The following is a 12,187-nucleotide window of genomic DNA, read 5'->3' on the forward strand; positions in this document are numbered from 1 at the left end:
ACCAAGAACGATCCATATTCAACGCCAAAGACTCCGCCGACCGCCTGGGTTGAGCACCTCATATAGATTACGATGACTTACGACTTTTATGCGCCATAGCGGCCTTCGATATACTTCAATACAACTCTCTGGAAGTGGAGTTGGAGAAATTTGGAGATGACTTCCGAAGCGGTTCCTTATTTTCGTAGCTGGATTCGCGCTTCTACAAGGATTACCAAATATCCCAGAGATTAGACGGCAAAATAAGTAGTCTTATAGGTCAATGTAGCCCACGTAGTCGCTTCTAACCACAAACTTGCTCCGACCCCGTTCGCAAACTACTGGCCTTCACTTGCCTCCCCGCCGGACCGTGTGAGGATCGCCGCCGTTGTTGTGCCGGTGCGACCCGTCTTCTTCTTCGCGGCCTCCTCCTGCTTCTCCGTTTCAATGTTCTTAACGTAAGACTCGATTTGGTCATCGGGCAGCATCTCAATCGTCTGGCCGGGTGACATGATAGCGACTTCAATGTTCTTGGCACCAGTCTGCACAACCTCTAGAAGCGACTTGATTGTGAGCTGAATCGTCTGCTCCCGATCCATATCATCCTCGTGGTTGCGCTCCAGGAACTCGCGGACAGTCTTGCTGGAGCGGCCAATGGCATTCGCTTTCCTACATCACGATCCACAAGTCAGAATTTCACCCACCCCTACATATCTGCAACGAGCTCAAGAGAACATACCAAGCAGAATAGATACCCGACGGCTCAGTCTGGTACAGTCTCGGCGTCTTATCATTTGGATCGAACCCAACAACCAGAGTACTAATGCCAAAGGGCCGTACACCTCCGCTCTGTGTGTACCGCTGCTGCACACTGGCAATGTATTTGGTGATGTATTCGATGGTGACGGGGTCTTCGACGGTCAGGCGGTGCGACTGAGCTTCTAACCGGGCCTTATCAATAAGGATGCGAGCGTCGGCGTTCAGGCCGGCGAAGGCGAGGATGGCATGGTTATCCAGGACGGCGATCTTCGATGGTGTAATGCGGGTATCTTGGAGTTTGAGCGCGGAGCGTTTCTCGCAGCCGAGAACGACGATGTCTTTGCCTTTTACACCAACGGCGCAGGTTCCTGTACAGGTGGAATGAGGTTGGGAGTTGCTCCGCGGTGTGGTTGGTATGGTCGACATGATCTCATCGACTTACCTCTCTTGACAGCTTCCATGGCATATTCGACCTGGAAGACGTGCCCATCAGGGCTGGGAGATGGGTCAGAAACTTGCATCTCAAGCTGAAACAGTATGTTATCCTCACCTGAAGACTATGTTATTTGGTCAGCATTAGCGGTTCTCAGTAAACACACGAGCTCCAAGTAGCAAGCTATCTCACCTGAAAGAGCTCGGTCGTATCCGGACATTATGGGCGGTGTGTATCTCTAGAATGTGTGGAGAGCTAGGTAGGAAGGACAAAAAAGCGAGAAAATTCAGAGAGACGCAAAAGAGATACAATTCGTGGCAGAGAGGGCGTGAGATGCTGGGAGTGAAGGAGCCAGCTTGGGCGATGACAAGATGGAGGTGAACGCAAGTCCCGCGGTTGCCTCAGAGCTCCCAGTGCCAAGCGCGCGGCTAACTGGTCACAGCCGTCCTCCACACTCTCGAAAGCTACCCAGGTAACACTCCTATATTCAGCTCTATTATCCAATGCACTATTATGAATACTCCTTTGGAATGGTGATGTATCGGAGATTCTGTACATGATATTTGTTCAGGTAGTAATATACTCGCCGTCCACGACCGCACATCGACTTTTTCTGCAAGGACAAAAAAACAGCGCAATGAAGACAAGAGATGAAGAGATAAAAATAACAAGTGCAAGATTATAAACATTCAAGAGCAATCTTGTTGTACTCACGATCCCCGATCCGTACATGTCCCAAACCTGCCATTGCTGGATCAAAAGGAATACCCCAACACCCCCAACAGACCGTTCCGTTGTATCCCATCCGTGATCAAATACCATAAAGTTCTCCAAAAAGCCCTGTTGCCGAAGAGCGCAGAAGATGAATTTGGACAAAAGCGAGAACAGAAACAAAAACAGAAAAACAAATATCTAGAATGCAAGTTCATGCCAAAGGGAGCCCCCGCATCAGGGCCTGCGGCAATATAAACGAACGCCGCAAGCCTGAGTTGAGCAAACGAAGCTCGTGCCGACCGAAGAGGGTCGCAAAGCGATGATCGCGCCAAACCGGAGAATCGAGGGATGAAAGCCACCAGCACCCACCTGCCGGGACCGTCGTCTATACCTTGAAACATCGCTTCCAAATCACAAGACCGAGCACATACCGAAAAGGTCAAATGAAGCTGAGACATATGGCAGAAGAAACGAGAAGAAACAGAGAAACAGGGTTCAAATGAGGCAAAATGATGACGCTACCTGCCTGCTCCTCCCAACCTGATGCACCAGAACTGCAAAAATCCCGTATACAAACATGCTTCAACCACCGTGCACCATCATATCCGCATCTCCATATTGATAGATAAAAGTAGAAAATGGCGATAATTTTGTTCAGACTCCCATAGGGATATCGCCAGGCGTTCAGCAAGTCAAGCGCTTAAACAGGCGACTTGCTAGCACCGGCACCGTTACGGCGAGAATGAGCATCATCCGAAACAGTCAGGCCGCCTAGGCCTGTTGAGAGGAACGCGAAAGGATCACTGGATCCCTCGTTGCCATAGAAGTTACCGTTTGAGGCATTGGTAGATGAAGTGTGGTCAGCTCCGGTGAAAGCTGCCTGGGCGGCGGGGTTGGCGAAAGAGGCGGCACCGTGGGAAGCGTTTGTCGAACCATAGCCGGGAGTCATCTGTCCCATTGGCGGGTAAGCCGCAGGGGCATTGGCCAGTCCAGAGGGCAAGCCGTAGTTGCTGGGAGGGCCACCGAAGGGCTGGTTGAATCCTCCGAAACCGGCACCGGAGGAGGCAAAGGGACCAGGCGCAGGAGTGCTGCTCATCGAACTGTGACCGAAGTTGGAGGACTGGTCGATGGCAGACGGAAAGGCGGAGTCGGCGACGACGGCAGCTCCAGACCGAGGAGCGCCGCATCGCAGGCAGTTGATGTTCTTAGCGAAGTTGTGGTAACCGCATCCTTCAGAGCCGCACTTCCAGTCACCAGCACGGAAAGGAACTACGCCACCGTTGCCGCCCATACCACGAGAATGGCCCATTCCGTGGCCGTGTCCGCCAGCGTGAGGCGGCATCATCGAGGGGGGACCATAGGCGTAACCGTATCCCATTGGGTCAGGAGCGGCAGCCATGGCGGGGAACGAGCAGCGGAAACAAGCTGTACGGCGTTGGAAGTTGGAGAAGCCGCAAGACGGGCACGTCCAGTCACCGGGACGAGGGCGGTTCTTAGAAGGAGGGAAAGGAGTAAGGATCTCTGCTGCTCGGTCAAGAACGCGGCTAGAGGATGGCGACACTTCAATAGCCTTTTCGTTGAGGGCACGGCCGTTCATGCAGAGACTCTCGGCGGCCTGAAGATTTAGACGTTAACTGCGCGGGAATTGATAACCAGAGAAAGACGACCACTTACCTCCTCGTGGGACGAGAAGACAGCAAATCCGGTACCAGTCGGCTTGTGCTGGTCAGGTGTACGGAGGGTCCAGAAAGCGATCGGGCGGCCACCGAACTGAGTAAACCAGCTCTCCAGCTCGGACTGTGTGGTGTCGTGAGGAAGACCGCTCAGATGAAGGACCTTGCTACGTTCCGCCAAGAAAGCACGAACATCTGCTCTCGCATCCATTGGCCGAGTCAAGATCTCCGGATGCTCATGGGCGGGTTGAGACTTGCGGATCAGGCCGCGGAGCACGCGGGCCAGGGTCACAGCTTCGTCCATAGCCCGGCGAGGGGAAGCGGGGGCCAAAGCCTGCAGGTGGAAAGGGAGGTTGTGCTTAATCGGGGCCGATGACTGGACGGGTTCAACCTCAAGGGCGGCACAAATGTTCGACAGAGAGCTGGGGCCGAAGGGAAGGGACTCGGGGTGGTGAGTTTGCCATCTCTGGTATTCGGTGCGAAGATCGAAAGTCCGGGAGTGTTGGAGGTATGGAGGAAGCACAACAGCCTTGTCGCGGGCCTCGCGAGGCAGTTGAACGCGGAGATCCCATGAATCCAAGGTCACAAAGGCGAATTCCAGGTTCTTCGACAACAGGTGTTCTTGGGCAAACGAATCGAATCGGTTGATAGCGTCACGGAAGCTGCCTGCTGAGCGGACGTGCTCCCAAGTCAGCGTCGTCAGGCTCGCTTTCGGGCACTGTCAGCCATTGCACAAGCAAACTGATATACACCGAGGTGGACGGGTGACAGGGGAACAGGAAGCGGGTTTGGTGATGGCATTGGAGACCGAATGTAGGGTGTACTTACTGCACAGCGGCGTAATTGGTGTGTTGACAGGCTTGACAAGCACACTCTCGCGGTGCAACTAAAGTAGCGAGACCCCGGTCAGCAAGATGCAAAAGAAACAGGACTTCGGCTAGTGTTTGGGGTTGAGGGGGAGACTCCGGCGAGATGGCCGGGTGGGCTCGAGCCCATCCTCAACCACCGACAAGCGACAAGAAAAGAGGGGCAGGAATTGATGCAGGCAAGAAATGGCTGCGTACCTCCTCGCAGGATTTGGTATCCAACAAGATCCACCCCAACTCGATCACCTCTGCGGAATCCTTGGTAACGTAGACGCCATGCTCATCGCAGGTGGTTGCAACGTGGATGATGATATAGCGATCCAGCTTGGGAGTCGGAGCTGATACGGCGGCCATCGCTCAGGGACTTTGACGCTCGCTGCTGATGCCAACTAGGGACAGCAGGGGGAGGGGGTTCGGCGGGAAGGAGGTGGAGGGAAAAAATCGTGCCTCTGCGAGTGGGAGCAAGAGGACACGGATTCACGACCAAGAGGAAAGGAAAGTCGTGAATCAAGAAACAAAAAACATACAGAGAAAGAAGGGAGAAGGGGAGGAGACGGGGAGTGTGAGAGAGGAAAAGGATGGGGGAGAAAAAGAAAGTCGCCCAGTCCGTTCGAGCAGGACCAGTTCGTTTTGGTGGTGGTGGAGCGTCGAGATTAAAAAGAAAAGTTTCGGCTTCTCGACAGGTTGAGGGAAGAGGAAGGAGAGGACAGACAAGATGGGGATCCAGCTCGGAGAGCTCTAATCATCCCCTGATATTATCCCAATTATAGCTACGAAATCATTCCCCTCGATGAGCGCACAGCTTCCTGTTCATTGGGTTCTACAAGTGCTCTTCCATGCTCAATCCACGTTGTTGCCGAGACGCTTACAATTCACCCTGCTCCAAACTCAAGCTGCAGCCAACACCTCTCAGCTGGATATCAAACATACCTCTTTGAGAGATCTAACAGACCTCACCTCTCTCTGAATGATCCGGTACCTGCGGAAGAAAGATGCAACAGGCAGAGTTCGAAAGGTACTCGTCGCGCTGCTGCCGGTATCTTACCTCCTTCGTATCTTTGGTGTATGATTAGCAATGCGCACGCAGCAACCTCCCACTGCCATTGACACCCATCACCAGACGCCAATACAGCTCCCAAACAGCCTCTTAAATCTCAATTGCATGCTATCCCCAAAATCTTTGCAGCAGAATCAGCTGCAAATGCACACCTTGAAATCGAAGACGGATGCCTCACTTCCGAGTGCTTGGGCTCCACTCTCCCCGGTTGGCTTCCGAGGCGACTCTGTGGTTCGTGGTCTTTCCCGCATATTAATACCGCCGAATAAATCACTCGTGTAATCTTAAACACTGGCACCACCTCCCATCGCTTCTGGGGAAGAGAATAAAATGAGCAGTTTGCTCTTCTGGCCATCCCAATTTCTCAAAAATCTGGCTGTTTTTCGTCAAGGCTCTGGAGAGCGCGGCGGGTAAATGGGCCAGACCCCGTCATGGCATGATGCTGTGGCAGCCTGAGGCTGAAACACTAGCCACCTTTAGAGCTGTCAAGTCTTGGATGACACCTTATGCTGCGCCAGGGCTAGATACCTCAAGCCACAGGCTTACGACGCTTGCAAGACAAGAGGAAAAGATGGTGAGGCTTTTCACATGATAGTAAAGTTCTCAGAGGTCTAGCTCGATTGTAAATCAAATAGTCCTTGGGTATTCGTTAGTTATATGTGCTTCTCGAAGCTGCGATATATATATATGCTGAACAAGTAGCAAGGGTTATTTCATAAACATGATCATCTATACTCATCCAAGAATGGAATAATTACATTGCAAACCGAGTCATGAACAATACCCATCAATCACGAGAACCATGGTCAACGCCAAACGAGACAGGGAATCATAAACAGAATCAATCCTCTTCCATACCCTCTTCCTTGATAACAGTCATGCGACTATCCTCATTCTCATCCTCTTCCATAATGCTTGGCTCCACGGAGACACCACGACGCGAAAACCCGGGCTCAACCGACGGCCGAACACTCCTTGACCGAACACTCGCGATATCACTCTCAACACTGCTCTCCCGAGCTCCTCGAGAACTAGCGGGCCGCGTGCTCGTTGGGGCCGCAAGAAGCTTGAGTACAACGTTCTTAACCTTGACGAGAGCATTCCGGCCTGCGGCATCGGCTGCCATGCCTTCCTCAATGGTCTGGTCTAGCAGCTCCTTGACTTCCTGGGCCAAAGCAAGGTTCTCCTGGGTGATCTCGCTGCCCTGTGCGCTTCGAACACTGGAGCGGAACGGATCATCGTTTTCGGGATTCTGAGAAGCTGAGCGCGATGGCGCGGCTGGAGGTGCAATATAAAGCTTGCCCATGAGTGAGAACAAGAGCTTCCGCTCTTCCTTGGAGCACCGGTTGGTGCCCTCACTGATGCCGAGTACACGCTCCAGAATGTCCTTTACCAGTTCCAGGTGGATGAATCCGCATACATTGGAACTGGCAGAACCTCCGGCAAGCACTCTTTCACCACCGAGTCCGACAACTCTGCGCTCATCGGTCCACTCAGAAAGCATGCCCAGAACACCAGTCATCAGAGCCTTCAGCTCCTTCTGGCCGACATTCTCGTCGATCTCGCCATCGCTATCTTCCTCGGCTTCGAGAGAGTAGTACTCCTCTGCCGAGTTCAAGACAGCTCGAATCACTGGCACGGTGATTTTACGCATATGCTGCGCGTTTGACGGACGGGAGTGGCAATAGACGGGGAAGAAGTAGGCCAAGGATTGTCGGAGGGCGGGGTTGTCGCGAGTTCGTGGATGGAAGAATGAAACGACAAGGGATTGGAGAAGTGTTTCAATTGCGTTCTGGTTGAATTCCCGGATAGCGGGTGGGATATTGGCGCCGGAAGGAGTGAAGGCGCCGGTGAGCAGGAGCTTGGAGAGAGCTGTGGCAGCGGCGGTTTGCACAGTGCCTGGCGAGCTAGCTTTGATGGCCCTAGCAAAGACCTTCAATAAGGGCTTCTGGAAAGAGGGGGGTAACACCGTCTCCTTGTCGGCCTGAGTGACAGGAGCCAGCAATGAAGGATGACTTGTAAGCATGTCGCATAGAATCTGGATAGCAGTAGCCTGTAAAGCCTCATGTCCCTTGCTATAACAATGGATAAACAAAATCATGTTCTCTTCAGCGAGGGTCTATCAGAATGTTAGTTTATAAGTTATACAGGTGGATCTGCGAGAATAACTGACCTTATCAAGCAGACAGCAAAGCCCAAGACATTCCAAGCCCCTCTCTCGAATTGGGGCTTCGTGACTCCGAACAGCCGGTACGACCAAGTTGTTCAACATGGTGACCAAGTTCATGTTGGCCTGGAGGCTACCCTCGACATTCTGGAGCATGCAGAGTGCGATGTGGAGACACTTCATGTTGACCACGATCTCACGGAGAACCTTGGCCTTGGCTTCTTCCTTGTTAAACGGCTTGTCATCCTCGCTCATTGGAGTCTCAGATCTGGCACGGCTGCTGGCGTCGTCACTGATTTCGGATTTCGCGGAAACAAAGCTGTCCTCGGTGATAATTGTGTCGTGAACTTCAGCAATCGCCTCGAGGACAACACTGCAGAATTCACTCTCAGCCGCAGCGTCGGGGCCGCAGACGCATCTTAGCGTCTCGACAGTGAGTTTTGTGCACTCTTCGGGAAGCTCGGGCACAGCTAGGGCTTCGCGGAGTAGGGAGAACATCTTCCGGCGACCGACTTCATCGCTATAATCGAGCGTCATCGCAATATGTAGGAGCTGTTCAACGATGAATTCAACCTCGAGCGTTTCGTCATCGTTGACATCTGTAGCGTCCTTCGCAAGCTTCTTGCGCTGTAGGAGACTGGTCATGTACTTGTGAAGATACATCGCTAACGCAGTAACCACCGGAATCTTTTCGTCGGCGAGGTTGTCATACTTTCCTTCATTTTCGACGCGGCAAAAGTCGTTGAAGGAGCGGAGGAGAAAGGCAGACTCCGCTGTCATAGACTCCCAAAAGTGTTCGTCGAACAGAACTGCCTCTCGATAGTCTGGGCGACCTTCCCAGAAACTGCGCATCGCTTCATGTGCGATACCTGATTCCATTCCCGAATTTACGACATCAACACGCTCTAGAAGTTCCAGCAGGGCGGGAATACTAGCGGGGGAGCGCTGGCCGGATTTCTCGGGATCATCGTTTGTTCCTGCGCAGTCCTCAACCCAGCGGTCATAAAACAGCTTGCCGGTAGCTTTCCGGACACTCTCGTCGCGGTCGCGCAGACCCCACCGGAGCAGCTTTTCTCTCATCGTCAGAGACAAATGTCGGAAGTCTCCTAGTGTCGGCAGGAGCCGGGAATATAGCGCTCGCCGGGTAGGCGCATCGAGATCGCGGGCACGTTCAAGCAAGTAGGGCAGGGTGGAAGGGATCAAAGGGAGGTTGAGTAGCAACGTTCTTCGAACCTCCGCGCTTGTATCGTTTTGCATTATATCGACGAGTTTCTCCACAAGTGCGGCATTGCTGTCGTCATTTTCATCCTCGTCTTCTTCATTACCGGCTAAACGACCAAGGCCCATCACTGCCTGTACTCTGACGGAAGGCTCCTTGTCACGGATTCGCTTCAAAAGGCCTTGGCGAAGGGTATGGTATAAATCATCGTCGACTGTATCGAGAGAATTGACGACATGTGCGATAATCTGCGTGGTACGGAAACGGACAATCTTGTCCTTAGCGGACAATAGAGGGACTATAAGAGCGACGAGGCTGGTGGTTAGGTGCGCGGTCGGCCTCTCATGAGAATTCTGGATGTCGTCCTCATCCTCATCGGAGCCGAAAATCTCAGCATCCTTCTCCGAGGCATGAGTAAGGAAGCTTCCAAGGAAGCGCAGAATACGGTCGCCAACTGGCTCCGTCTTCTTGATTGTCAGTATGCGTAACACGCAGCGGCCCACTTCTACGTTGAATTCCTTCTCAGGTATCGTCTCTTCTCCTGGAATCAGTCGCTCTTGTGAAGAGTCGGCATTCTTTTCGCCTCTCTTGGAAGACTTTTGGGAAATGCCACAGCAGGCCTCCTGGATCTTTCTTAATCGGACGACCAGCTTGCGGTGACCGGTCGTCGAACGTTGGGCGTCGGCGAAAATCGCGCACACATCGCGGCGGAGGTTCGGGATGGCTTCAGGCTCTGCAGGCTCCTCAGGGATGGCGAAAGAAGGTGTCGCGGAGCCAGCGCGACCACTTGACGCATTGCTTGCTGCAGAGGCCTTGCGCGTGGTGCTAGTCGATGAACGGGCGGAAACTCGACTCGGCATCTTGCTCGAGGGGTAATTGTCGGCGGTAAGGAGGCTTGGTTAGTTATCGATGGCGAGGGATGGGTCGAGAATCATTCTAAATCTCTCGCATCAGGTTCAAGGGACGTATCAAGGCCGCAGTTGCGCCTATGTCGTGAACGGCGGATGGCTGCGAAGTTGTTGTTGACCCCGACCGTCGATGTTATGATTGATTCCGTTGGTTTGCTGCGTTGCTGAGAGTCACGGGGCGGAGGATAAACAAACACCCCAAACAGGCAGTCCGATAAGGGCTAGGGCAGCACGTGCCTTCTCCGCCGATAGTTCACCCTCCACCCAATCAAACCTTCAATGTGCATGTCCCTTGACCTGAATTGAGGATCTCGACCATGCAAACTATTCTTCAAATGGACAGGCTACTGTACATGCCCCAGTCAATTGGCTGCTGGGTGTCTGTCTGGTTCGAATCCGCCACTAATTTGCTTGGAGTAAAGAGAAGGGGCGACCCCACCAGTGACATGACGTCAGAGCTTAACATACAGAGATCTGGCTCATGGTATCAAACGACAGTTTATTCAAACATTCGATGAGAATCAGAATGGCTTGCACAGTAAGCTTAATATAGTGCCCTTCTGCTGGACAATATCTAAAAACAGTAGCATACAGAATATTCCACGGACAATCCTCTGAACAGAGAGCCCTCTGTCAAGGAGCTCGTCTCTAGGTACCTATCCACGTTACGCTCAGATCTGGGCACTGACAATGCCAGTTTCATAACACCAGGCGCAATATCATACGATCGGAACCATGGCCCTGTTCCCCATATTTCAGCGAGCACACACACCGTCACGATCGATGGGCTTGTTCCGAATCCCCTGCGCCTAACAGTCAATGACCTCGCCACTAAGTTCCCACAGCACGAGATATGCTGCGCGCTCGAATGTGCCGGCAACAGACGCCATACCATGCGCACAATGCTGAAAGAAGTCGAAGGCATTGACTGGGGCGACGCAGCTGTGATGAACTGCAAGTGGAAAGGGCCGAGACTACGAGATGTCTTGCAGCATGCTGGGGTGCAAGAGGCTCGTCCCGGACTACATGCCGCCTTCTCGAGCTACCAGGTACCATGCCAGGAGGACAAGTGGTTCGGTGGTAGTGTAGAGCTAGCGAGGGCGCTGAGCGAGGACGCTGATGTCATTCTTGCTTTGGAGGTTAGCCTTGCCATTTCGGAGTATTCTTCTACGGCTAACAAGATAGATGAATGGCGCTCCCCTCGAGCCAAATCATGGATACCCGGTTCGAGTGGTTTTACCTGGGATCGCCGGTGCGCGATGGGTGAAATGGCTTGACAGCATCACGATCCAGGACCAGGAATCAACCAATTTCTACCAACGGCGCGATTACAAGGTCTTGCCGGAGGAAGCCGTAGACAAAGACGCAGCGGAACAATTTTGGGATAAAACGCCGGCGATGTGTGAGGTGCCCATCAACTCGGTTATAGCCGTACCAGAAGATAATGAGACGATAACTCTCCCAGAGTCAGGGAAATATGAGGTCAAAGGCTATGCAGTTCCCCAGGGATCGGACGGGCCAATCACGAAGGTGCAGGTTTCCGGTGACGGAGGAAAAAGCTGGGTGGATGCACAGATTGGCAATCGCGGTCCGGACAATGACAGATATAAGACGAGAAAATGGTGCTGGGTCCTCTGGAGTGCAGAGATCGACGTCGAGAAGGGATCCGGAAGAGAGATAGTGAGTCGGGCATATGACGCCGGGGGGAACCAGCAAGCAGAGCACTCTCAATGGAACCTGAGGGGAGTGGGCTACAATGGGTATGGAAGAGCAAGGAATTTGACAGTCGGGTAGAGAGGAGAAAATGCTCGACAAGATACTGAGATGCCGGATGAGATGTTTAAATGCGATGCTTCATGAGATGCTTAATGGGTGCTTGGCGATGTCTTTTGTTCTTGGTTCCAGTATGTATGTAATTATACGTACTTGATTTTCTAGGACGACCGTAGACTTCCTCTTCGGGACACCGCCGCTTTAGTGAGGGCGCTCAGGGGTCTGCTCAGTGAGTATTTCACATCACGGAGCACTGCTCACTGAGCACTCAGCCCTTGCTCATGAGCTGTCACGTGTACTCACTGAGCCGCTCACCCCGTCTATTTTGCGCGGGTAGTTCAACAACTATGTTCAACGACATTTCCAAGAGTTGCCCGAACCCGCTCAAATACCCGCTCAACATGACGACAACGGAATTCAGCTTGCGCCTTGTCAGTGAAGTCAAGCAAAACGAAATTTGAGGGCAATGACGACAAATCTTGACGACAGCTCCGGAGGAAGGTATAAAGGCATGGCTTTTCTTCGAGCATTTTGCCTGGCATGCGACTTCGACGTCCTTCCCAATCTACACTCTATCTTTCCTTGTTTAAGAGTCGAATTTTCTTTACCTCTGTGTGCCCCCCGTCTCCGAGTTGCAGG

The 12,187-nt window shown here is 52.7% G+C and overlaps 4 protein-coding genes across 4 annotated transcripts; 1 reads left to right on the forward strand and 3 right to left on the reverse strand.

The window, feature by feature from the left end:
* Nucleotides 1-317: 317 nt before the first annotated feature.
* Nucleotides 318-1,391, reverse strand: pre6 (proteasome core particle subunit alpha 4; the record flags this gene model as incomplete). Its single annotated transcript, XM_071047050.1, has 5 exons — nucleotides 318-648; nucleotides 719-1,106; nucleotides 1,181-1,233; nucleotides 1,289-1,295; nucleotides 1,364-1,391. 5 exons carry the CDS (start codon nucleotides 1,389-1,391, stop codon nucleotides 318-320), a joined length of 807 nt encoding a protein of 268 aa, XP_070893807.1.
* A 1,073-nt stretch (nucleotides 1,392-2,464) lies between these two features.
* On the reverse strand, nucleotides 2,465-4,778 carry BJX68DRAFT_279128 (putative RNA binding protein (Arp); the record flags this gene model as incomplete). Its single annotated transcript, XM_071048671.1, has 4 exons — nucleotides 2,465-3,500; nucleotides 3,560-4,266; nucleotides 4,387-4,444; nucleotides 4,623-4,778. The coding sequence occupies 4 exons, from the start codon at nucleotides 4,776-4,778 to the stop codon at nucleotides 2,586-2,588; spliced, it is 1,836 nt and encodes a 611-aa protein (XP_070893808.1). The 3' UTR covers nucleotides 2,465-2,585.
* Nucleotides 4,779-6,178: 1,400 nt separating this feature from the next.
* On the reverse strand, nucleotides 6,179-9,919 carry BJX68DRAFT_247138 (condensin subunit YCG1). The gene is made up of 2 exons (XM_071041735.1): nucleotides 7,655-9,919; nucleotides 6,179-7,600 (listed from the first exon to the last, which is right to left on the reverse strand). The coding sequence occupies exons 1-2, from the start codon at nucleotides 9,725-9,727 to the stop codon at nucleotides 6,323-6,325; spliced, it is 3,351 nt and encodes a 1,116-aa protein (XP_070893809.1). The 5' UTR covers nucleotides 9,728-9,919; the 3' UTR covers nucleotides 6,179-6,322.
* Nucleotides 9,920-10,071: 152 nt separating this feature from the next.
* BJX68DRAFT_247139 (putative sulfite oxidase) lies at nucleotides 10,072-11,678 on the forward strand. The gene is made up of 4 exons (XM_071041736.1): nucleotides 10,072-10,313; nucleotides 10,363-10,427; nucleotides 10,473-10,914; nucleotides 10,961-11,678. Exons 1-4 carry the CDS (start codon nucleotides 10,257-10,259, stop codon nucleotides 11,567-11,569), a joined length of 1,173 nt encoding a protein of 390 aa, XP_070893810.1. The 5' UTR covers nucleotides 10,072-10,256; the 3' UTR covers nucleotides 11,570-11,678.
* The last annotated feature ends 509 nt before the right edge of the window (nucleotides 11,679-12,187 follow it).

Source organism: Aspergillus pseudodeflectus, assembly GCF_044049435.1.
Source record: "Aspergillus pseudodeflectus strain CBS 756.74 chromosome Unknown BJX68scaffold_69, whole genome shotgun sequence".
Lineage (NCBI taxonomy): Eukaryota > Fungi > Ascomycota > Eurotiomycetes > Eurotiales > Aspergillaceae > Aspergillus > Aspergillus pseudodeflectus.